This window comes from Sus scrofa, chromosome 13 (assembly GCF_054392235.1).
Source record: "Sus scrofa isolate SSC_HxYL_T2T_F1_AM1 chromosome 13, Sscrofa_HxYL_maternal_Yorkshire_Landrace_v2.0, whole genome shotgun sequence".
NCBI lineage: Eukaryota > Metazoa > Chordata > Mammalia > Artiodactyla > Suidae > Sus > Sus scrofa.
This window is the reverse complement of record NC_139395.1, coordinates 110,780,159-110,805,790: the sequence shown is the minus strand read 5'-3', so window position 1 is coordinate 110,805,790 and position 25,632 is coordinate 110,780,159. Positions and strand designations below refer to the sequence as shown.

At 41.5% G+C, this 25,632-nt stretch overlaps 1 protein-coding gene across 5 annotated transcripts in view; it reads right to left on the bottom strand.

Annotated features, from left to right (window-relative positions):
- The window catches only part of KCNAB1 (potassium voltage-gated channel subfamily A regulatory beta subunit 1), a 391,355-nt gene that overhangs the window by 315,404 nt on the left and 50,319 nt on the right, over positions 1-25,632 (bottom strand). The window contains exons 1-2 of one of the 5 annotated variants that reach the window (XM_084986499.1): positions 21,976-22,210; positions 21,453-21,549 (exon numbers count right to left, since the gene is read on the bottom strand). The exons of 3 other annotated variants lie outside the window; for them this stretch is intronic. In XM_084986499.1, coding sequence (XP_084842625.1) covers positions 21,453-21,549; positions 21,976-22,201 — 323 coding nt within the window. In that variant the 5' untranslated portion in view covers positions 22,202-22,210. Of the gene's footprint in view, positions 1-21,452; positions 21,912-21,975; positions 22,211-25,632 lie in introns of those variants that run through there. One more of the 5 variants, XM_021068181.2, reaches the window with a different exon arrangement.

Sequence of the window (25,632 nt, the reverse complement as noted above, 5' to 3'; positions counted from 1 at the left end):
TAATAAAAAAGCAACTATTCTAAACAGTCTCATTTTCTTTCTTGAAAACAATAAAATGTAAATTCAGAGAGGAAATGACAATTTTTATCCATTTAACAAAACTCTCTTACTTAGACTTTTTAAATTAAAAATCTGGGATAGGAGTTCCCATCATGGTGCAGTGGTTAACGAATCCGACTAGGAACCATGAGGTTGCGGGTTCGGTCCCTGCCCTTGCTCAGTGGGTTACCGATCCAGCGTTGCCGTGAGCTGTGGTGTAGGTTGCAGACGCAGCTCGGATCCTGCGTTGCTGTGGCTCTGGCGTAGGCTGGTGGCTATGGCTCCAATTAGACCCCTAGCTTGGGAATCTCCACATGCTGCGGAAGCGGCCCAAGAAATAGCAAAAAAAAAAAAAAAAAAAAAAAGAAAAATCCGGGATAATTCCAGCCACAATAAACTGAAATAAATTATTGGAAGTAATCCAAAGAAAGTGATTAGTTCAATGTAGAGCTAAAACCAATAAATTGTTTCAAGCTGCTCTTTTCTAGGCTATCAATTCAGACAACATTTGTACTGACAACAAATGGTTGTCTACACACCATCTTTACACAAAGCCCAACCCCAGTCTCTGCCCTAGGTCCCTAGGTCATCACCTACACAGAGAACAATGGTACCGCAATTCCTTAAGAGTGTTCTTTTAACTTGGCCTCTTACCAGGTCCTGCTTTCCTTTGCCCCAGTTAGGAAACCAGCCAGGAGTTTTGCTGTGCTTAGTAAATTTAGCATGATGAAAACAGCTAGGAAATCATATGTGTCTTATTATAGAACCTAGAATCTTGCAATCATAGAGCAGACAATTCCAGTTTCAATAATTAGATATGATCGTGACAGATTGAGCACGTTTGCATTTTGATCAACATGACAGTTCCTGGAGCACCTCTAAAGGGATGCTGTGGCCCCTGCACATTGGAAGGTCCCACCACAGTCACAGACTGGTGGCCCCCAAACCTGCCTGAGACTTGCAGTCATCGGGGGTGTTTCTGAAAAATAGGGATTTCTGGACTCTGCTCCCAGAGACCATGAGTCATCAGGTCTGGGTGGGAGCTTCCAAATCTATGTTCCTCCAAATCTCCGGCAGGTGATACAATCGGGTTTGGGAACCTGAGCTTTAGAGTGCAAAGCTGGCAGGCCCTCAGTTTGAGATGCATCCTGATGTAGAATTTGGCAGGAGCAGAACAGCAGCCAGTGCCCAAGCTGCTGCTCTCTTACTGGGTGAGAAAGTTTTCCAGCACAAAGGGTATTTTCCAGATGAACTGGAAAAGGACTTGGCATAACCAACCTGGCATCATCAAAATCACTTGAGGAGTTTCCGTCGTGGCGCAGTGGTTAACGAATTCGACTAGGAACCGTGGGTTGCGGGTTCGGTCCCTGCCCTTGCTCAGTGGGTTGCCATGAGCTGTGGTGTAGGTTGCAGACGCGGCTCGGATCCCGTGTTGCTGTGGCTCTGGCATAGGCCGGTGGCTACAGCTCCGACTGGACACCTAGCATGCCTCGGGAGTGGCCCAAGAAATAGCAAAAAGACACACACAAAAAAAGAGTTCCAAAGGAATAAAAGATTCTTTCAAAAAAAAAAAAATTACTTGAGAAGTGGTGCTGGTTTTGTTACTGTTATTGTTTTTATTATTATTAAGATTTTAATACAGAGTCTCAGGCCCCAGGCCAGAGTCTGCGGCAGTGTGTCTGGGATGAAGTTCATGAATCTGCATTTTAACAATCCCTAGACAGTGGTTTAGGAACCATCGCTCTAGACTAGCAGTCCCAAAACTTTAGGGACTACCTCTAATTAAATAAGCAACTCTAGAGATGCTGGCCACAACATCCAGAGATTCTGATTCAACAGACAGGGTCCAGAAATTTCTATTTTTGACAAACAGTGCTCTTGTAGAGAATCCAAGGACCATCCTTTCAGAAACCCTGATCCTGAACAACCACCCTCCCCATTTCTCTGCCTCATGCACCCAGACTAGTGGCAATCTGCACTTTGCAGGAAACTGCCATTCAAAAGCAGAGACGTAAAAGATTCTATATTGTGTTTCTTTAGTATTTTCCAGAGTACGCTTCCATTGCACCCTGACAGATTTTCATAGGCTCCAGGCAAGCTTGTCATACATGCCAAAGACATAGGCCAGCCCTATGGGATACCAGCTCCAGGGCTTGGCTGCCTTGGCTAAGGCTGCCACTGCCCAAGGTAGCTGCCTATGAACTGAGCTGAAAGGGAAAGAGCAATTCATAAGTGTGAAGAAAGGCCAATGTGAGGCCACCTTGTCAGGTACCACTTTTTAGAGGTAGAGACAACAGGCAGGATATAATGATTAAGCTGAGGATTTGAGAACATGAGAAGGTAGAATACAAAATATGAGGTGGGATGAAGGGCTATAGTTGTAGACACTGAACATGAATAAAGCAAGGCCACCAGGCGTTCAGTGCACCGATGTGTACACTAAGTGACATGCCAGAGAGTAGCAAGGCAGCCAACAAACATTAACCTGAGCATCAGAAGCCTGCCAACTTTTGCCCTTGCCAATCTCACTTGATTCTCAGTCCTGTACCCTAAGACACTTCTCTACACATGCCTTCCCATCTCACTGGGAGGAAAAAGCAAAAGTCCTTATGACTGCCTACAAGTTTATACACAACTTGGCCTCTATCACCCCTCTCATGCTTCTTACTACCCACTTACTCCCTCCAGCCTCACCAGCCTCCATCTGGTCCTTCCATTCATCAATCACACTTTTTTTTTTCTTTTGTCTTTTTAGTCCCACACCTGTAGCATATGGAAGTTCCCAGGCTAGGGGTTGAAGAATCAGAGCTGTAGCTGCTGGCCCATGCCTATGCTACAACCGCAACAATATCAGATCCGAGCTGTATCTTCGACGTACACCACAGTTCACAGCAACACCAGATCCTTAACCCTCTGAGTGAGGCCAGGGATCGAACCTGGGTCCTCATGGATACTAGCTGGGCTTGTCACCTCGGAGCCACAACAGAAATTCCCATCAGTCACACAATTGCTTAGGGCTCCATACTCACCATTCTCTCTAGATCTAAGATCTCTGTGTGGTTTCCCATCTCCTTCAGACTTTTATTCAGGTGGCATCCTCCCAGCAGGACCTTCCCAGACAGCCCTGTTTACAATTGTGGCCCTTCATCTTCCATATCCTCTTCCCTGATTTCATTTTTCTCCCTAGCACTTAACCACTATCTAATACATTCCATGTTTAAATTAATATTATTATTTTCTGTACTCTTTGCCACCCAAGTAATTTCCACAGGGCAAAAGTACTTATCTGTTTTGTTTACTCCTGTCTATGCCCCAAACTGTACCTAAAACGTTCCCTGACAGATTTAGTACAGAACTATTATCTTCCATACAAATGTAAGAGTTGAACCCTGAGACTCCAGCCTCTAGTAGAGATGGCCCTCTAAGGTGCCATAACTCATGAGAACTTTTGGCTCAAGGAAGGAAAGTCAGAAAGAAAATGAGCCAGAAAAAAAGGAAAAATCAAAAGAAGCTTTTCTCTGTAGTCTTTCTGTTTTTCTGAAAATCAAATACTTTTATAATATGATTTTATTTTTAGAATGGTGACTAAGTTGTTTCAGTATTTATGTATTAATATCTGTCCTTCATTCTCCCCAAATGATCTAAAAAACTTTAGTAATTATTAGATTTTACTTTAAAAATTCACAGTTCTAGATTAAAATTCTTGTGTACTTGAAAAACATTATGGTTTCACTATGAAATGAAAAATCAGCCTGGCATTTCTGCCTCCTAGGCCATTCACAAACACAGGAAAAATAGTTTTATGTCTTCTTTCCATGTGGGCTTCTATTTGGCTCTGTGGTAGAATGCCTTGGCAATGTCCTTACCCTCTTAGCTAAGTCTGAGGTCTAGGCAGGGTGCAGGCACTGTTGAGAAGTGTATTTATTCTTGTAGGATAAGAAACAAGAAATTCATTGGCCTTCTTACACAAAAGCATCCAGGTGGAGGTGGAGAAGAGCCAGTCTGAAGGTCTAGTAGCTTCCCCGGATTTTGAGATTCAAAACAGAAGTACCATTAAGTATTCCTGTGTTGAAATGTAAATTGATATTTACCACAATTCAGAGGAGTTTACCTATTTTCAGCTTTGTTTGCATATGTTCACCTCGCATGTAAATTAAATCTACATTTCCATTTAACCAATGAGGGGGGTGAGAATTTGGATGAGAGGAGAGACTAGGAAATAAGTTATCTAATCTTATAGTTGCAGATAACTCTTGTTTATTAACTTCCAAGTAAGATTACTGACAGGTTTCTATATGCTGTAACCTAGTATTTATAACTAGACCATGAACTAGAAATTATTTCCTTCCTTTCATTCTTCCTTCCTTTATTTTTATATGATGGCCTTACTAAATAGCTATGAACTAATATTGGGGTATCTAGCACTTTCTTCCTCTCCTTTCCCCCCACTTCTTCAGCAAATGGCTTTTCATTCACACATTTATATTCTACCCTAGGGATAAGTTCTTCTCTAACTGTTAATTGTAGGAGGGAAAAACATTTCCCTTGATAAGGAATAGATCTTCTAAGCAACCTACAAATGAACACTACGGTCATAAGCTTTCTAGACTTTTGCAGATTTGTTTCAGAACACAGCTTTCAGTAAGTAATTTCTTTTTTATAAGTATGTATCCCTATAAGATGGTCAATGAAAACACAAGGATGTTAAAACATCCTTAAGTGATTTGCTGAACTGAACTTTAAATTAAAGAGCTCATTAAGATTGTCACAGTAACAAGACAAATCTGTAAAAAAAAAAAAGCACTTTTGAATGATGGAGTGTGGTGGTTGTTTTTAATGTGTTGGTCTGTATTACTCTCTCCACATCACTGACTATGTCCATAAAATAACTCAGCTAAGGGATTATACAATTATTACCAAATTACCTACTGTGAATATGAAATTACAGCAACTTCATTTTTTTTTACAATGCAGTTTATCTGTTGAACTAAATCAACAAGTTCTTTTGCTCTTAAATATATAAAACAAAATCAAGTCAAATGATACTCAAAACTACTGTGAGAATGAAAAAAAAGCATATTTAGGAATTTTAAAGATGCTTCCTAAATCAGAAAGAATGTTTTTCGATTCTGTGACTTCTTGGATTCATCACAATGTTAAAACCCGTATTTTATTTTATTTTGTCTTTTTGCCTTTTCTAGGGCCGCTTCCTCGGTATATAGAGATTCCCAGGCTAGGGGTCCAGTCGGAGCTGCAGCCACCGGCCTATGCCAGAGCCACAGCAACGCGGGATCCAAGCCACATCTGCAGCCTTCACCACAGCTCACGGCAACGCCGGATCCTTAACCCATTGGGCAAGGCCAGGGACCGAACCCGCAACCTCATGGTTCCTAGTGGGATTCGTTAACCGCTGAGCCAGGACGGGAACTCCGAAAACCCATATTTTATTGTAATGCACAGCATTATCTGGGGTGGGGACATAGCAAATGGGAACATTTACTTAGAGTAGCAGTTGGAAATATGCCAACACCACATTCAGTCCTTTTATTCTTCTGCTACTTAAGTACCTATAAGCTACCATCATGAAAACAAACAGCCAGAAAATAAAACCATATAAAAATTGCCTTCTCATTATACAATAATATTTGGAGCCCAGTCTACAAAGACTTCTGAGCAGCCCTGAAATGACTGAATATTTGTCTCTAATATGAAATGTCTTTTATCTCCCAGCTTTCTGCATCTTTGTAAACAACACTTCTATGTATTCAGTTGCTCAAGCAAAAACTGTGGCGCTTACTAATATTCCTTTCTCTCCCTCATTCCCCACCATCAGCAAATCCTCTGTACACACAAAACATGTTTTAGAGCCATGCATTGCTACCTAAAAGTCCTGCTCCTACCTGACCTCATCCTTGTCACTTCTAGTACAGACTGTAGCAAGTGGGCCCACCTTGCTCTTCTCCAATCCATTCTTCAACACAGCAGAGAAATTACATTTTAAAACATAAATCAGCTCATGTCATATCCATGCCTGGAAGCTTTCACACACGGGCATATGGGTAAAGATGGTGGCTTAAACACATATATTGAATTTTATCCCTTCCTGAAACCTCACTAAATCTAAAGTGATTTTTCAAAAAGATATAAACCTACAAGGATGAGGAATAGAGAAAAGGAAACCATAATAATAAAATTTTGGAGGCTGGGAAGCAACGGAAAGTATAAGAACTGACAGCAGTTCTGAGAAAGATGCCTCCTGAGCTGCTTGTAGGAAGGCTGAAAAACACCTGATTTACACCGTGGAATCCTAAATGTTTCATAGAAACATTTCACCCTGGGCACTTCGGTGAGTGGGATGAATGGGGGTATAAAGCAAAGAACATAGTCAAAAGCTGTGTAAGAAGCTCCTTTCCAGCTCTCTGTGACTGGGCAGTTATTCTCTCAGCAACCTAAACCCAGCAAGAGATCAGATGTTTACCTCTAGAAAGAATCAAATAGAGGATCACTAAACAGGGGGCATCATACACATTTTAGGGCAAGGATACCATACAGAAAATAGAAGGAGAGTAAAGTTCTGGGTAATGGATACTTAGACCTCCAAGCCCTCTTCCCAAGACCTTCATGCTCCACAAAGAGATCAGAAAAAACTTATTGGGGAATGTGCCCAGTCAAGAAGAAAGGCCTAAAATGACTAACATCCAGGATTCTCCCACAAAAAATTCCCAGCTAGATCACCCTTGAGGTGATCTGCTTGGAGTTAACAAGCCACAGCCACACGTCCAAAGTTCCCAGTCAGTTTTTAGGTCATCACTCTTAAATGTGAGCAGACAACACAAGCTTACCGTCTATTTAGTGAAAGCCTCTAATAAGATAAAGACAAATTCTAAAAGGGTGAGGTTGCAAAGAGACTATAAGAAATGGAGAAGTTATAAATTCCTGTCATGGCTCAGTGGAAACAAATCTGACTAGCATTCATGAGGACGCAGGTTCAATCCCTGGCCTCACTCAGTGGGTCAAGGATCCGGCGTTGCTGTGAGCTGTGGTATAGGTCGCAGACATGGCTTGGATCCCTCATTGCTGTGGTATAGGCTGGCAACTCCAACTCCAACTTGACTCCTAGCCTGAGAACCTCCATATGCAGGTGTGCAACCCAAAAAAAAAAAAAAAAAAAACCAAAAAAACAAAAGAACACAACAGGAAAACTAAGAGAAAAAGAAATGGAGAATCATATAGAGAGAAGAAAACTAAAAACAAAAAAACCTCACTAGCAGTTTTATATATGTAAGAGAAAATGGCAAGAAGGAAGGAATGGATGCTTTTTTTTTTTTTTAAGAAACATTCAGAGAACAAAAATATGGACTCTAGAAAGGAAAAACAGGATGGAAGAAAATAAAAACTCAATTGAAAACTTTGAAGATAAAATTGAGGGCATCTCCTAGAAAGATAAAAACACAAATAGATGCTAACTAGGGGTGGGGGAAGCAATAAAAATATTAGACAAACAGTTTGGGAGCCCTAACATTGCAATTATAGGACTTTTTAACAAAGAAAAAAGAAAAGAGATAACCAAGGGGAGGAAATCAACTATGAAATAATTTAAGAAAACTTTCTAGGAAAAAAGAATACGAGTGCTCAGATTGAAAGGGCCCACAAAGTACCTAACACAAGGAAAAACAGATTTATATCACAGCACATTCAGTATGGAATTTCAGTTTACTAGGGCCAAGGATTAGGTCTTAAAAGCTTCTAGAAAGAGAACAAAAAACAAGCTATGTACAAAGGATAAAGAATCACAATCACTCTAGGAGTTCCCTGATGGCTCAGTGAGTTAAGGATTCAACATTGTCATTGCTGTGGTGCAGGTTCAGTCCCTGGCCTGGGAATTTCCACATTCTCTGAGTGCAGGAGAAAAAAAAAAAAAAAAAGAATCACCATAGCTCTAGATAATTCAGCAGCAGTACTAGAAGGTAGAGACAAAGAAGCAATGACTTCAAAATTCTTGGCAATGATTTCTGACCTAAAAATCCATATAGCCAAATTACCAATCAAGAGTGAAGACAGTAAAAATACATTTGGACAAGTAAAATTTCAAAAATTTTACCTCCCATGAACCCTTTTTTGGGAAACTATCAGAAGATATGCCCAAGCAAAATGAGGGATGAAACCAACAAAAGGAAATACGTAGGACTGAGGAAACCATTCCAACCAGGGAGCTAAGTGAAGGATGAGAGCTGGGCTATAGGCAATGGCCAATCCCAAACAGAACAGCTTAGAAGAATTCAGAAGAGCCTTCTCCAAGACCATGAAATTGACAGCATGCCTGATGTGAATGGCTATTATGAGAGGATATATAAACAACTGGTGGAGTATTTGACTTTTATTTTATTATTATTATTTTTTTGCCTTTTCTAGGGCCACTCCCACGGCATATGGAGGTTCCAGGCTAGGGGTCGAATCAGAGCTGCAGTCGCCAGCCTACACCAAAGCCACAGCAATATGGGATCCAAGCCGCTGCTGCCATCTACACCACAGCTCACGGCAACACCAGATCCCTAACCCACTGAGCAAGGCCAGGGATCAAACCTGCAACTTCATGGTTCCTAGTCAGATTCGTTAACCACTGAGCCACAACAGGAACTCCTGGTAGAGTATTTGAGATTGAATAAGGGATACATACCTGGGAAATACGCTTAATTCGAAAACAAGGAAAAATTAATTAATTAAAAATTAATTATTAATTCCAGGAAAAGCAAAAGGCTTTACAGAAAAAATAAATCACCCAATGTGATTACAGTTAATCACAGTTCAGCTGTGAATAGTATTTGCATAGTCATAATAAAGTGAATATTGAACATTGCTCCAATCAACCTGAAGATAAATCTGTATCAGGAAGATGGAAAGGTACAGCTGTGTCCAGGTCAGCAGGAGGAAAGAAAGCTAAAATACCCCAAACCATAAATATAAGGAGGTGCCAACATGCCCATCTAAAAGGAAAAAGCAGTTTTTCCCCAAGAAAGGAGAAATATAGGAGAGAGAAGTGGAGACTGCTGTTTCTCTTCAGACCAGCAGAACCAGTTGAATCTCTAAAGTATGTACACACAATTTTAACCTAGCTTTTCTGGTAAAGCAAATAAATATTTTTCCTGATATATATAGAAGATTGCCCAATTATGTAACTCTCCCAAACAAAAATATCCTGTGTCTACCATATAGATCAAGAAACATCTTCCTTGGCTTCCTTTTCTGAAGGACCACTTCCCACAATTATTCTTTACATCTTCATCCCAACTGTTTACTTCTTAGCCCAAGTTGTGCTGAAGTATTTATTTGGATGTTGACCTGTTTGCTGTCAGCCTCTCCCTCTCATATGCAAATTCCACAAGCCAATCTTCTTGTCTTTATTTATCACTATATACCCAACGCCACTGTGTATGACACGTATAGTGTATATGATCTCTAAATATTTAGTAGCACTTAATAATGAATGAACACAAGGCGCTAAATATGATTAAATCTTAAAAGTAGAAGGGACCTCGCATAGCCTGTGCCTAATTTCAAATTCTTTGGATGAGGAAACTAGGTATCAGAGCAATGAAGATTGGCGATGACCTGCCCAAGGAAACATACCCAGTGAGTTGCAGAGTAACAAAGCAGAATTAGGCCCTTGATTGCCAGGCCAACACTTTTCCATGACACAAATCTCCCTCAAAAGTGTCCACTCTCAGACAGATTAATACTTAATTATAATATTCTGCAAGGTCTGCCAAGACAAAATAAAGTGCTCACACTCTGATTTTGATAATTTGTAAAAGCCCTTCTTCCCCTTTACTTCATTTCAGGTTTCCTTTTCTGTATACTAGCATCAGCATGAAATTTTTTATGAATCCCATGTTAGCATGCAAAGAGTGCTAACAAGTGCCTTCTAGGAATTGTTTTTACTTAGGTCATATGAAAGAGGGCTGTGATCTTATTTTTACAAGATGAACATTCAGTACAATGCCTGAAACATAATTAAGTCCTCAATAAATATGCATCAAATATTGAACAAAATGTTTCCCAAGATTACGCCAACTATCATATTTCTATACACCACACATCGCCTGCATAGGAGGTAGTCTGTGTTTTTAAGAGAAAAATCACTTTTGAAATTATAAATTGCAGAGTTGGCACCACTTGTCACCCAAACAAGGACCTCTGGGCACAGCCAATATTAAGCAACACCTGATCAAAGGGAAAGAATTACCACCATCAACCCTGGAGAGTCTTTGCTACATTTCTATTTTCATCCATTATCTCTCTTTTCTGTACTCCCTTCATGACCCTTTATGTCAGAACTCCAACACTTTCATGCTTTCTTCACCTCACCTTCCTGTAAAATTAGTGAATGACCTGACATTTTATTTATCCACTGATTATGCTTCAGGATGAGTAAGTATCATGATTTCCATTCATACAGCCAACATAATCATGCCACAGCTTTTCTTTTTATTTTTACCAGTTTATTGGTTTTTTTTAATTTTTTTACAGAATAAAATACATATATTTAAACACAATTACATTCACACAGATTATTATATCAAGGATCTCAAGAAACAGATTAAGTGTCTCCCTCTGGAGAAGTGGAATGGAAAATATGCTGAGACAAATAGGAAGTTTATTCTATACTTTATCCCATTTTGTATGGCTTTCATCTTTACTATTTAGTATTATCTATTACATCTCAAGTTTTCTTTAAAAATTAGCATTATATTAAAATTGTGTATATTATGCAACTAAAATGTATAAAGAAGAAAGCCTTATATACCATTAAATATTTTATATAGCATAATAAAAAGAATAACTTAACTGGTAAGAATAACAAAAATAATACACCCTCTGAAAATAAGTAAAATGTAAAGTGCATAAATTGGTTAAAAAACAGTGTAACTATATAAATATGTCCTCACAATTTGTTACATCTTACTGATTCTTCAATATAGGCATTACCCATTCTAGGTGATGTGATAAACAAGACATTCTAGACCTTACATTGTACCATGGAGAGAAATGGTTATTAATAATACAATTGTAGAACTGTATTATTTCATTGTACAGTTGCATTCTTTGATGGAGAGGAAATCAGAATCAGATGTAAGAAGACTTCAGCATTCCAAGAATGATGTCAAATGACCCCCTTCATGGTGGATTATGCACTTATTTACTATGAGATATATTTCTTCTCCAGAGATTCCTTGTTTATGTATCAATTGTAGATGTTTGGTTTGATATGAGTCTATATGTATATGAGATTGTTTTAAGTTGTTGGTCTCTTAACTGCAAGTTCATCTCCAGTGTCTGCATTTGTACCTACCTCTTCTCATGATTCCTGATTTGGGTGGTATAATTGTGCATGGATGATTTCATACCTTTACTGGTGAGCCTTGCCATTTGTGGAATTTTTGTTTCCTGTTGCGGCCTTTTCTTTTCTGCCTAGAGAAGTTCCTTTAGTATTTGCTGTAAGGCTGGTTTAGTGTTGCTGAATTCTCTCAGGTTTTGCTTATCTGTGAAGGTTTTGATTTCCCCTTCAAGTCTGAATGAGAGCCTTGCTGGGTAGAGTAATCTTGGTTGGAGGTTTTTTCCTTTCATCACTTTAAGTATATCATGCCACTCCCTTCTGGCCTGCAGAGTTTCTGCTGAAAAATCTGCCGATAACCTTATTGGGGTTCCCTTGTATGTTACTTGTTTCTTTTCCCTAGCTGCTTTCAAGATTTTCTCTTTGTCTTTAATTTTGGTCAGTTTGATTAATATGTGTCTCGGTGTATTCCTCCTTGGGTTTATTTTAGATGGTACTTGTTGTGCTTCCTGGATTTGAGTGAGTGGTTCCTTTCCCATGTGAGGGAAGTTTTTGGCTATTATCTCTTTGAATATTTTTCTGTCCCCTTCTCTCTCTCTTCTCCTTCTGGCACCCCTATAATACGGATGTTGGTGCGTTTCACGTTGTCCCAGAGTTCTCTGAGACTCTCTTCATTTGTTTTCAATCTTTTTTCTCTTTTCTGTTCTGCATCCATAATTTCCACTAATCTGTCCTCCACCTCGCTTATTTGTTCTTCTGCCTCCTGTATTCTGCTGTTGGCTGCTTCTAGTGAATTTTTTACTTCAGTTATTGTATTTTGCATCTCTTCTTGTTTAAGTTTGATATCTTGTATTTCTTTGCTCAGTGTTTCCTGTAAGTTATGCATCTTTGCCTCCTGTTTATTTCCAATGTCTTGCATCATCTTCAGCATCAACAATCTAAAGTCTTTTTCCTGGAGGCTAAGAATCTCCTCATCACTTAGCTGATTTTCTGGGGTTTTTCCTTTCTCCCTCATCTGAGCTATAGTTCTCTGTCTTTTCATTTTTATAGGTTTTTGGTGTGGTGACCTTTTTACAGATACTAGAGTTGTAGCCTCTCTTACTTCTGGCATCTGCCCCCCTTGTGGCTGAAGTCGGTATGGGGGGCATGCTGTAGGCTTCCTGATGGGGAGGGGGCGCAATGCCTGCCCACTGGTAGGTAGAGCTGATTCTAATCCCTCTGGTGGGTGGGGCTTAGTCTCTGGATGGGATTGGGGCAGCTGTGTGCCTGAGGGGTCTTTAGGTAGCCTGTTTACTGAGGGGCAGGGCTGTGATCCCACCTGGATTGTTGTTTGCCCTGGGGCTTCTCAGCACTGACTGACAGGTGTGGCCAGATTTTCCCAAAATGGCCACCTCCAGAGACAGGCAAGCTGCTGAATAGTCCCAAGAGCTTTGCCTTCAATGTCCGTCCCTCACATCAAGCCACATTCACCCCTGTTTTCCCAGGAGGTCCTCCAAGAACTGCAGTCAGCTTTGACCCAGATTCCTATGGAGACCTCGCTCTGCCCTGGGACCCAGTGCACATGAAAGTCCGTGTGCACCTTTTAAGAATGGGGTCTCCGTTTCCCCCAGTCCTGTGGAGCTCCTGTGCACAAGCCCCACTGGCCTTCAATGCCAGATGCTCCAGGGGCTCCTTCTCCCAGTGCCTGGTCCCAGCACGTGAGGGTTTGATGTGGGGCTCAGAACTCTCCCTCCTGTAGGTGAGTCTCTGTGAACCAGTTAGTTTTCAGTCTGTGGAGCTTCCCACCCGGGAGGTATGGGGTTGTTTATATCATGAAATCGCCCCTCCTACCTCTTGATGTGGCCTCCTCTTTTTCTTCTGGAGTAGGGTATCTTTTTTAAGGTTTCTGGTTCATGTGGGTGGAGACTGCTCAGCCTTTAGTTGTGAATTTTGTTGTTTTTAGGAGAGAAGTTGAGCTCCAGTCCTTCTATTCTGCCATCTTAATCCCCTCTGCCACACCTTTAATCTCTAACGGTAGAATGAAAAATTGTCTTGTTCCTTGTTAAACAGAGTTTTAAGTCTCTCCTTCAAAGACGCTGTGTCCAGGGCCAAGCCCCCCTGAAATCTTCCTTACACAAAAGGGCAGGGGAATGTTTGTGGGTTACAGCCCAGGAATCTCTCCCCAAATCCCCTGCTAGCATGGCACCCACTTATTGTGGCCCTGACTGCCTGCTAGGGTTCAGGCATGCTGCAGAACTCTAGGGGGCTTCCCATGAGTCTTGACATAAGGAAGTCAAGACTATAAGGGGGAGTGTGGGCACAGAGAGAAAACTTACCCAATTGGAAAGAGAACTGGAAGTAGTCAGAAGTGGAGGGAAATTCTGAGGACCACATATTGGCCATCACTGAGGTTTTTCTGTGGTCCATCTCACATCAATTCCAGCCTGGGTCTGGGGGAAGGCCTTGAACCCAAAATGAACAAGCTATTTCTCTAAAAAATCTGTAAGCCATGGTCCTCCAACAGAAGACAACATGGAAATGCCTTCTCTCCTCTTGGCCTAGCACCTCAGCACTGGTTTCTGGTCAAACACAACAGAACCTAGAAGAGGCAGGCTGGTGAGGAGAGGGAAGAAACAGCAGATGCTACATGAAGGCTGATCAGGCTTGTTTATGATCACACACAAGGCACATTCCAGAGGCCTCCATTTTCCTCCAAACACTTAAGAATGTCACAGGGGGGGATAAAACCATCAAATGCTACTGTCATGTTCAAAGCCATGATAGGGCTAGGGACAAGAAATGTATGGCTTTCTGTCATTCACAAGGTTTTAGCTGTCTACCACCTTGCAACCAGCACTGGTCTATTTCCTCACATCCCCATCGACTGTGCAAGTGCTGAGGACAGGCCCAGTGTCAACCTCCTTATTAGCACAGTGACTGCCAAGGGCCAGGGTTCCATCAAGACATGAGGAAAGGGCAAAGGAATGAACAGAGCTGCAAAACTAAACAACTTAGGGCCCAGAAATTATTGTGCAGAAACTGAAGTGAGTGGTATTTCTGACATTTAGTTTCAATCTATGCAACAAGATAAATCTACAACCTACCAGTTCCCTGTCCCTCTTCCATATCTTCAGGAGGCCACTGCCAAATGTACAGTCACTTCCCTCACTAATAGGCGACATGGTGTCTCTTTCAGACTTTGAACAACTGACATGACAGAAGGGCTGGAGGGGAAAGTCATGTAGGTGCAGAAAATCTCTGTTCAAAGAGTTCCCTCCTTAAGCACAGCTGGCTGAAAAAGCTCTGAACAGGGATGGCACCCTGGAAGGGTGGTGCTGGGTCTTGGGGTCATAGAACTGACCATTGTGCCTGCTAAGGGGGCCCTGCTCCCTTTGCAAAGAGATAAGAATCATTGGGTGTCAGAGTAACCAGGTTCACATTCAAGTATTTCTTTACTTGTTGCATGACCAGAAACAAATCTCCTAACTTCTCTGATTTCCATTTTCCTCCCTTTAAAAGTGGATGGCAATGCCCATCATACCTATATCACCCACTGTCAAATCAAACACAAATCATATGCTAAGTTGCATGTAAAAAGCATATATATATATTTCAAACTCTAGGCAAGAGCATCATGAGCAAAGACAATTCTGACTGAAACCAGAAAGTCTTTTCCATACTCTCAGAATTGTCACACTTGGTATGGATATGTCCCAAATACTTTTTTTCCTCAAAGTCAAACTTTCAAGGCCTATTAAATACCTTTGAGAGCAATGTCCTTTGCCAATTTCATTGAAATCATTCATATTCTTACAAATGGCCACTCATTTCAGCACTAAATCAAAATAGGTTCATGTTCTAAGGAATAAAAAAAGAGGATTTCCCATCATGGCTTAGCAGAAATCAATCTGACTAGCATCCATGAGGCTGCAGGTTTGATCCCTGTCCTCCCTCAGTAGGTTAAGGATCCAGCATTGTCATGAGCTGTGGCATAGGTTGCAGACATGGCTCAGATCCAGCATTGCTGTGGCTGTGGCATAGGCCAGTGGCTACAGCTCCGATTCAACCCCTAGCCTGGGAACCTCCATATGCCATTGGTGCAGCCCTAAAAAGACAAAAAGAAAAAATAAAAAAAGACTTCTTTTCTTGCATGAGCTACTGATTGGTGGATTAATGGCCTAATAATACCAACACAAAGACCTAATAAATAATTCTTTAACATTGTAATCAAGCAGTACTTAGATTTTGGAAACCATTAAAAATTACAGAATAAAATAGTTATGCTGTGAGCCACAAGAGAAATTAGAGAAAACATTCCATTCACCATTTCATCAAAAAGAATATCTAGGAATAAACCTACCTAAAGAAACAAAAGACCTGTACTCTGAAAATTATGACACTGAGAAAAAAAATGAAAGTTGACACAAATAGATGGAAAGATATACATACCATGCTCTTGGACTAGAAGAATCAATATAGTCAAAATCACAACACTACCTAAGGCAATCTATAGCCTCAATACAATCCATATCAAATTACCAATGACATTCTTGTTTTTTTTTATTTTTTGTTTTTTGCTTTTTAGGGCCACACCCACAGCATATGAAGGTTCCCAGGCTAGGGGCTGAATTGGAGCTGCAGCTGCCGGCCTATGCCACAGTCACAGCAATGCAGGATCTTTAACCCACTGAGCAAGGCTAGGGATTGAACCCGCATCCTCATGGATCCTAGTCAGGTTTGTTAACTGCTGAGCCATGAAGGGAACTCTGAGAACAAAATATTTTAAAATTTGTATGGAAATACAAAGGATCTTAAATAGCCCAAGCAATATTGAAAAGAAAAAAAAATGGAATTGGAGGAATCAGGATCCCTGGCTTCAGACTATACTACAAAGCTACAATCATCAAAATAGTATGGTACTGGCATTAAAAAAAAAACAGATATATAGATCAATAGAACAGGATAGAAAGCCCAGAAACAAACCCAAGCATCTATGGTCAATTAATTTATGCAAAAACATACAGTGGAGAAAAAACAGTCTCTTCAATAAATGGTGCTGGAAAAATTGGACTGCTACATGTAAAAGAATGAAATCAGAACATTTTTGAACACTATATACAAAAACAAACTCAAAATGTATTAAAGACCTAAATGTAAGGCCAGATACTATAAAACTCCTAAAGGAGTCCATTGACAGATAATTGAATTAGGAAGATGGGGAATATATACACAATGGAATACTACTCATCCATAAAAAAGAATAAAATAATGCCATTTGCAGCAACATGGATGGAACTAGAGGCTCTCATCCTGAGTGAAGTAAGTCAGAAAGAGAAAGACAAATACCATATGATATCACTTATATCTGGAATCTAATATACAGCACAAATGAACCTTTCCACAGAAAAGAAACCCATGGGCTTGGAGAATAGACTTGTGCTTGTCAAGGGGGAAGGGGAGGGAGTGGGAGGGACTGGGAGCTTGGGGTAAATATGTGCAGACTATTGCCTTTGGAATGGATAAGCAATGAGATCCTGCTGTGTAGCACTGGAAACTATGTCTAATCACTTATGATGGAGCATGATATGAGAAAAAAAATGTATGCATGTATGTGTAACTGGGTCACCATGCTATACAGTAGAAAATTGACAGAACACTGTAAAGCAGCTACAATGAAAAATATTTTTAAAATTTTTATATATATATAAAACTCCTAGAGGAAAACATGGGCAGAACGCTTTTTGACATAAACCACAGCAACATCTTGTTTGACCCACCTCCTAGAATAATGACAATAAAGACACAAATAAGCCAATGGAACCTAATTAAACTCAAAATCTTCTGCACAGCAAAGGAAACCATTAAAAAAAAAAAAAAGACAACCCACAGAATAGGAGAAAATCTTTGCAAATGATTCAACCAACAAAGGTTTAATCTCCAAAACATACAAACAACTCATGCAACTCAACAACAGAAAACAAACAACCCAATTGAAAAATGGGTAGAAGACCTAAACAGACATTTCTCCAAAGAAGATATAAAGATGGCCAGCAGGCACATGAAAAAAAATGCTCAACATCACTAATTTAGAGAAATGCAAATCAAAACTACAATGAGGTACCACCAAATGCTGGAGACCATGTGGAGAAAAGAGAACCTTCCTTCACTGTTGGTGGGAATGTAAATAGGTAAAACCATGGTGGAAAACAGTATGGAAGCACTTCAGAAAACTAAATATAGAACTATCATATGATCCAGCAATCCCGCTCCTGGGCATATATCCAGACAAAACTTTCATTGAAAAAGATACATGCAGGCGTTCCCATCGTGGCTCAGTGGAAATAAATCTGACTGGGAACCATGAGGTTGCAGGTTCAATCCCTGGCCTTGCTCAGTGGGTTAAGGATCCAGCGTTGCTGTGAGCTGTGGTATAGACTGGCAGCTATAGCTCCGATTCAACCCCTAGCCTGGGAACCTCCATATGCCACAGGTGCGGCCCTAAAAGAAGAAAAAGATACATGCAGAGTTCCCATCATGGAACAGCAGAAACCAATCCGACTAGGAACCATGAGGTTTCAGGTTCGATCCCTGGCCTTGCTCAGGGGGTTAAGGATCCAGCATTGCCATGAGCTGTGGTGTAGGTTGCAGATGCAGCTCCAATCTGGCATTGCTGTGGCTGTGGCATAGGCTGGCAGCTGTAACTCCAACTTGCCCCCTAGCCTGGGAACCTCCATATGCTATGAGCGTGGACATTAAAAAAAAAAAAAAAGGATATATGCACTACTCACAATAAGCCAAGACATGGAAACAACCTAAATGTCCATTGATAAATGAATGGATTAAGAAGATGTGGTAGACTAGGTCACCTTGCTGTACAGTAGAAAACTGACAGAACACTGTAAACCAGCTATGATGGAAAAATAAAAATCATTTAAAAAAAAAAAGATGTGGTACATATATACAATGGAATATTATTCAGCCATAAAAAGGGACAAAATAATGCCATTTGTAGCAACATGGATGGAACTAAAGATTCTCATACTAAGTGAAATAAGTCAGAAAGAGACAAACACCATATGATATCACTTACATGTGGAGTCTAAAATATATCACAAATGATCTATTTACAAAACAGAAGCAGATCATGAACATGGAGAGCAGACTTGTGTTTACCAGGTGGGAGTCGGGAAAGAGGGGGACTGATGGGGAGGTTGGGGTTGGTAGATGCAGACTGTTACATTTAGAATGGATGGGTGATGAGGTCCTGCTATATAGCACAGGGAATGGTATCCAGTCTCTAGGGGAAAATGAGAGAGAAAAAAAAAAAAAAAAACAGGTGTGGATGGGCGGCTATGTCACTTTGCTGTACAGCAGAAATTGAAGGAACATTATAAACCAACTATACTTTAATAAAAAATTTGTTTAAATGATAGAAGAGAGTAACCCAAAATCACACGATTGTCCCTGTGGCATTTTTTATCTATAGCTGGAATTCATTGTTTATGTGCTTTTATTTCCATGCAATCCCTCCCAGCTCCAGGCTCTGGGCTTTTCTCTTTTAATAAATGTTTATTCCTTATGTCTGTGTCAAATAGTCCACCATGCTTTGATGTGCCCCAAAGTCAAAATACTCTCTTGATCATTGTGCACAGAATTAATCAAGATTGACAGGACCATTAATGGTGCTAGTTTCTTACACAAGAGAAAAGAAGAAACCCAAGCATCAGGGCTTGGCTGTATGATGTTCTCTGAATCTGACAGGAAAGGAATATCCCAAAAGCATGGAAGGCTGTTCACAATTTTTGGAGATAAAGCTTTCCACCGCCTAGCCCCAGAATCCCTCTTCCAGGCCATTGGAGGTACACAACTCCCTGATAAATGCATATCTAATGGGACAGTATGACAAGTATGTTTCAGAGCCACAATAACAGGGACTTGTCATCCCCTAGAGGGAGTAGCAGGTGATGATGCACTTCCCATGCATTTTTAAAATGATAAGAAGAAAATCAACTCTACATGCTACATCCCTGGCACCCTGCTGCATGTCTGGTTGCTGGCTGTCTTTGTTCACACCAAACTATGGTGGAAATTCAATGTCTTTTTTTTTTTTTTTAATCTTTTTAGGGCCACACCCTTGGCATATGGAGGTTCCCAGGCTAGGGGTCAAATTGGACCTGTAGCCACTGCCAGATCCTTAACCCATTGAGTGAGGCCAGGGATTGAACCCTCATCCTCATGAATACTAGTCAGGTTCATTAACCACTGAGCCATGACAAGAACTCAATGACTTTCAAAAAGAGCAAAAATATTTTCAGAATGTATGGACTCATCAGGACAAGTACTTTTTACTGAAGCCTGCAGAAAGTCATTTTTAAAACTGATAAAAGGGAATTCTTTACATATTTTACTCCAGTTTCCTTACTACATATCTCAAAATACAATGTGACAGGCAGCTTTAAGCCATATAAACTTCTGTTGTTTTTAACACATTTGGGATAAAAAGGCCAAGGTAATTTATGTCACTCAAATTAACACAATGACCTGTGGGTTGCAGCTTCCACAAATTCATCAAAACAGTGACCAAATTCTCATTATGCTTGCTGGCTCTAAGTGATATCTTTGTACTTTCTCTTAACATAGTAATCCTTGTGGAATCTGTTTGACTTCAGGAATGCTGCTGCATCATTACCTTGGGTTTGAAAGGCTGTTTTCTTGCCTTTGGCAAATGTCAGCTGCCTGGCCTTGACACTCTAATTCTATCTCTACAGCTTATGTTGCCATTGTCAACAAAATGGTTATGATTACACACTTCTAGTTCCATTCTGGTTAAAAAGAAAATAAGCCCCTGGACAAATAAGCATTTGATCCTCCAGGTCTTTTCATGCAAAACCTAAAATTGCTTTGTGTTAGGGAAGCTGATGAAAAGAGCTAAGGCTCTAAAGACACAGATCTGGGTTTAAAATCCTGTTCTACCACCTTTCATCTGAGGGACCCCCACTAACTTTCCCAATTTCTCTGAAAGTCTATCTCCATATTTGTTAAAAGGGGGTGGGGGGAACAGCTAATTTGCCCAGAGATCAAGAGGATTAAAAGAAGATAACCAGCCAGAAGTCCAGTACCTGGTGCTGTCGACCTTCATCAAATGCTACTCTTTCTCCCCTCCCACCCTTTCCTCACATGGAGAGATTACTCTGCCACATTCATGAATAGGGTTAGAATTAGATAATCTTCCATAACAATAATTTAATCATCTGTTATTGATTCTACTTTTGCCTCTATAGCCCAAGAATCAGATACACAAATACATTTGGTTTAAATCCAACCACATCCCCAGTGCCTAGAATGGTTCGTGAAAACATTTAGATACTCAGAAAGCAGAATTATAAGCACAAGCCCCAGGACACCCAAGGTTGCTTAGAAATGGCCAATCAATGGTTCATGCTGTCTCTCTACCACAGTCTACCTCTGCCAATAGCTCTTACTAACCATCAGATCTTTCTTTAATCCTCTTCCCCAAAGATACCAGAAATTTCTGATTTCCTAAACAACTGATCAGTGCCTCTGATCTCCATGAAGTGGCTGGGATTACCAGCCTGAGTTATTCTAGTGCCAGCCTAAAATAAATAAAATTTTATTTCATTGCCTGATTGGCTATACTAAGATATTCAAAAGAGCCACTGGACACCAAAAATACTTCTGAGGGCCTCCAAAACCAGGAAACCCCAATTTAACAGCCACACACTATATGCAAAGACTTTTTCAGAATCAGAAGCAAAAGCCCAAAATTTATCAGATTGAACCAAAGAAGCTGTCATTTTTGTAGGTCAAAGGTCAGCAATTTTAAAGAGTTCAATCTAGTACCTCACAGAGCACCAGCAACGACCCCTGAGAGCTTTGCTCTCCCACAGAAGGAAGGGGATCCTATCACTTCTCTCAAATCTCCCACCACCACGCACCTGCATAAACCCCCTGGCAGTGGCTGCAGGCCCTTCTCACCTGTAGCCCAGCCTCTCTCAATACCCTTCTTATCGCTCTTCCCGGGACGCCCGAGCAGCACTAGCAAGTTCATCCTGGAGCACCAGCCCACCAGGCACACACTCACCTCAGAGCTTCAGAACAGCTTCCACGACGGTACAGGGCCCCCCTCCTGACACGTGGGCTTGCAAACTGGTCCCCAACACGCTGAAGAAAGGCAGCCACTGCAGCTGGGCAGACGGTGGTTCTCCTGAGTCACGGAGCTAACAGGGCGAGGCTTGTCTTGGGTGCCTCAATAGTTCGTCTCCCACTTACCCACCAGAATCTTATAAATTTATATAGAGGCCTTAATGGGGTTCGGTCTCCAACACAGTCCAGGTGGTCCCAACGATACCTTACACTCTCAAGCCTGCATCTTGAGGTGATTCAATGGCTGGCGGAATGTACATTTCAAGGACGGGGAGGGGGTGAGGAGCCGCAGAGAGCCAGGGTCCAGCTCGTGAGTCCACCAGTGGTCACAGCCTCCTCCACAGACTCCCGTACCTACCAATTGCTTCCTCATGGGTCTTTTGAGAGGCGATGGAAACGACGGCGCCTCTTCTAAACGTTTCCTGGCGCTTCAACCCCACCCGTTCCCCATCAGCACCCACCTGTCACCTCAGTGTTTGCATAACCTCTCCAGGACTTCTGCAGGTAGCAATTAATATAACAAGTCTCGTGTTGCACAGACGTCTCAGTTTTGAAATAAAAAGGGGGCAGGGAACAACCCCTAAAGAATAACAAGGCCCTTGAGAAAACCCGGACACAAGATGGCGGAAGATCTAACTCCCAGCAGATCTTGAGTCTTATTATGCGCTCATTATAATACATTAGCATAATAATTCACACCCTACAGGTGCCAGGACTGATGGGAGGTTGACCACCACAGGCCAAAAAGTGGGCGGTGGCCCAATTCCTGGAAATTCCCCACCTCTTCTCAGAAATAGTTGGCATAATCCTCCCACTCCTTAGCCTATAAAATTACCCAGCCTATGAAAACCAACAACCCCTTACTTCAGGGCCATTCTCACCTCCTGAGAGGGCCCCAATTCTGCCTCTGGAAGGTGTATCTCTCTCAAAAAACCTGCCTTCACTGTTCTGTATCTTGCTCTTGAATTGTTTCCTGCATGAAGCCAAGGACCCATACCTGGCAGCCTCACCTGAGATCTAGACTCACCTGAGTTCCATGGATTCACCTGAGACCTGGGACATAATCATTTCCTGCAACAGTTTAATTTTTCAACAGACTATAAGCCCCATCAAAGAAGAATATCAGTTTATTCACCTTGTGTTCCTTATACTGAGCACAGTACCTGGCCCACAGCAGATGGTCATTAAATATTGATTGAATTGAGTACTAATTATAGGCCATAAACCAATTTACCATTACCTATGACATACTCAGTATTAATGTCAAGGGCATGAGTTTAGTTTAACTACCACTGCTGCCATTTATATGAACTACATTCTCTAAGTTATCCAACTTCTATAGCCTCCCTGTTCCCATCTCAAAGACAGGCTAATTGACCCTACTTTTCTGAGTTGTTATGAAGATTAAATGAGATAATTTCAGAGGCACACTTAGGGTACGGCCTATCATACAGTAAGCACTCAGAAATTAGAACGAGTATGATTTTATTACTCAGAATGATTGCCTCTTAAAATTAGTAACTAATGGGTAATGGGTTTAAAGAAAGAGTAGCACCAAAGGCAGGTAGAAGCATAGATTATTTCCAAAGAAGTCTGCCTGCTCTGAGAGACTGCAGTTTTGAGAACCTGCTAATGGTGTGTCACAGCCTGATGTGTTTGATGCAAACACAGATTCCACTATCCCCAGGTGAAAAAAAAATGAATGTTCCAACCTTTATTTCGCACATCCTCTGGGAAGATACGCCTGGATCTGAACTTTCAAGAAATTAGAGTTTGGCTTGAATCGAGCTCTGAGTCCTTGTTAAATCATTCCAACATGCTGCTGTTCAAGAACAAGGCTGGGCCGGAATCATTTACATGGATGCCCTTCCCTGAGGTCACTTAGCAGATAACCATTTGCTTTGAGCGTAAATCCTCCTTCTTCCAACAATGAGGGCAATGACAGGATGTTAGGGGGGCTTTGATTTTTTTTTTTTTTTTTTTTTTTTTTCCTTTTACAGCCACACCTGCAGCATATGGAAGTTCCTGGGCTGGGGGCGGAATCAGAGCTGCAGCTGCCGGCCTAAGCCACAGGCATGGCAACACTGGATCCAAGCCACAGCTTGCAGCAACTCCAGATCCTCAACCCGCTGAGCCAGGCCAGGGATCAAACCGGCATCCTCACAGAGACAACATCAAGTCCTTAACCCTCTGAGCCACAACAGGAACTCCTGGGAGGTTTGATCTTTAACGAGGCTTCATTTTTTATCTTGAGGGGATAGATAAGGGGAATGGCTTATTATGTATTATCAGATTCCCCAAAATAAAGGTGAGTGACATGAGTGGCACAAGCCTCCCCAGTCAGTCCCAGCCTTCAAGGAGGAAATTGGGACATCACCCATGTCCCTCAGAGGCTGCGCAAACATGTGAGTATGTTGCAGTCTTGGCAGAATCTTCCAACTGACTAAACTGATAAGACTCTAAGTACTGTTCTTGGGTAACTGAGAGAATACAGGCACAGGATTGCAGGAGGACAGCTTCTAATCCCTCACCCCATCCTCAGCCGACCACAAATCTGACCTGCTTTAGTGGCTAAGTAGCTTTGAAATCTGGCCCTGAGTTCCCTGCTTCCCCACTTGTCTCACTAAATCCGTTCTCCAAATGGCAGTCAGAGTGTGTTCATTTTGAAACATCACTCTCCATTGCTTCAAAGCCTTCCACGGCTCCCCATTTATGTGCTAATAGTCACAACTCTACACTGTCCAGAAGGCCTCCTGGTCTGGCCCTTGTCTGCCTCGGCAGTGGCACCTCTCACTCCTTCCCTCTGGCCCTCTGCATGTGGTTCACACTTCAGAGCTTTGCCCTCCCCAGATTCCCCCCATTCCAGGCCTGCACTCTTGCTGTTCCTTCTGCTTAGCGTCCTCACCTCCCGCCTATGCTCACCCTGCAGATCTCAGCCCAGTTAGGTTAAACCCCTTTGCAATACCCTCTGTGGGTAACGACTTCATATCATCCCTTGCTACCTAGCAGTGGCTGCAAGTTTACAATCACTTATCTTATTCTGTCTCCCACACATCTCCCAACTAGAGAGTTGGCTCCACAAGTGCCTCCATCAGTTTGTGTCTCTATCTCTGAAGCTTGGTCTAGTGTCTACACATAGTAGGGATGTCATAATTTGCTGTTGATTTTTGAACGATCGAAGGTGAGATATTTTATTTTTTTATTCATAAAAAATATCTTTTTATGTCTTTTTCAAGTCTCCTAGGGAGGCGAATAAAATGAAATCATCCCTGGGAAAGATTAGAAACTTTTTCTCTGCTCACAAGAATGGTCCAGGTGAAGAAAGTACCACCTCTTCCACGGCTCTGCGGGAGTCTCAGTTCTCTACACCACTCCCTCTCCAATATCCACATTTGTGGGATAAATTACCACCATTATTCAGAGCCAGGAAGATACTTGACTCTTCTCAAGAACTAACATGGTTGAAGATCATGAAGTTCACTTTTGACCCCAGAAAAAAAAGTCTTTGTCATTTATTGTTTGATCCCTGGAATATGGAGGACAAAGCTCCCTGTGCAGCTACATTTATCAGTATCACCCTCTCTGGCCTCTGGCCTGATTTCCTTCCACATTTTGATCTGAGAGCCCCTTCAGAGCATCTTCCTGTAAACATCCTTTGCTGAGCCTGCTCCATCTCCACTGCTACTCCACTGGGCAGCCCGCCACGTGCCTGGACACCATCTGGGATTGTCACACAGATAAAAATGTATTCCTGATTTTCCTGGAGTCATTCATTTCCTTTGAGTAATTACCACAGAATTATGAGAAGCACTGAGGTAAGCAAGTGTGTTGGCTGTGGGTAAGTAAACAAACTTATTTTTCCATTACTGCGTCATCTCTTTCAATCTTCATTGGAGCATAACATGATAGCAATGAGCAAACTCGCCTTTGAATGTCTTTTCCTCAATAGTGCCTGACTGATCTCCATGTGTGCACGTTACAATAGCACCTGGCATTATGAAGCTGAGGGAGTCATTTCAGGATTGAGTCTATTACGTCAGGCCTGAAAGGCATCTATCTGCACCTTCTGATGTTATCCAGAAGAATCAACTGCTCATTGTCCAGACATCCAGCTCACT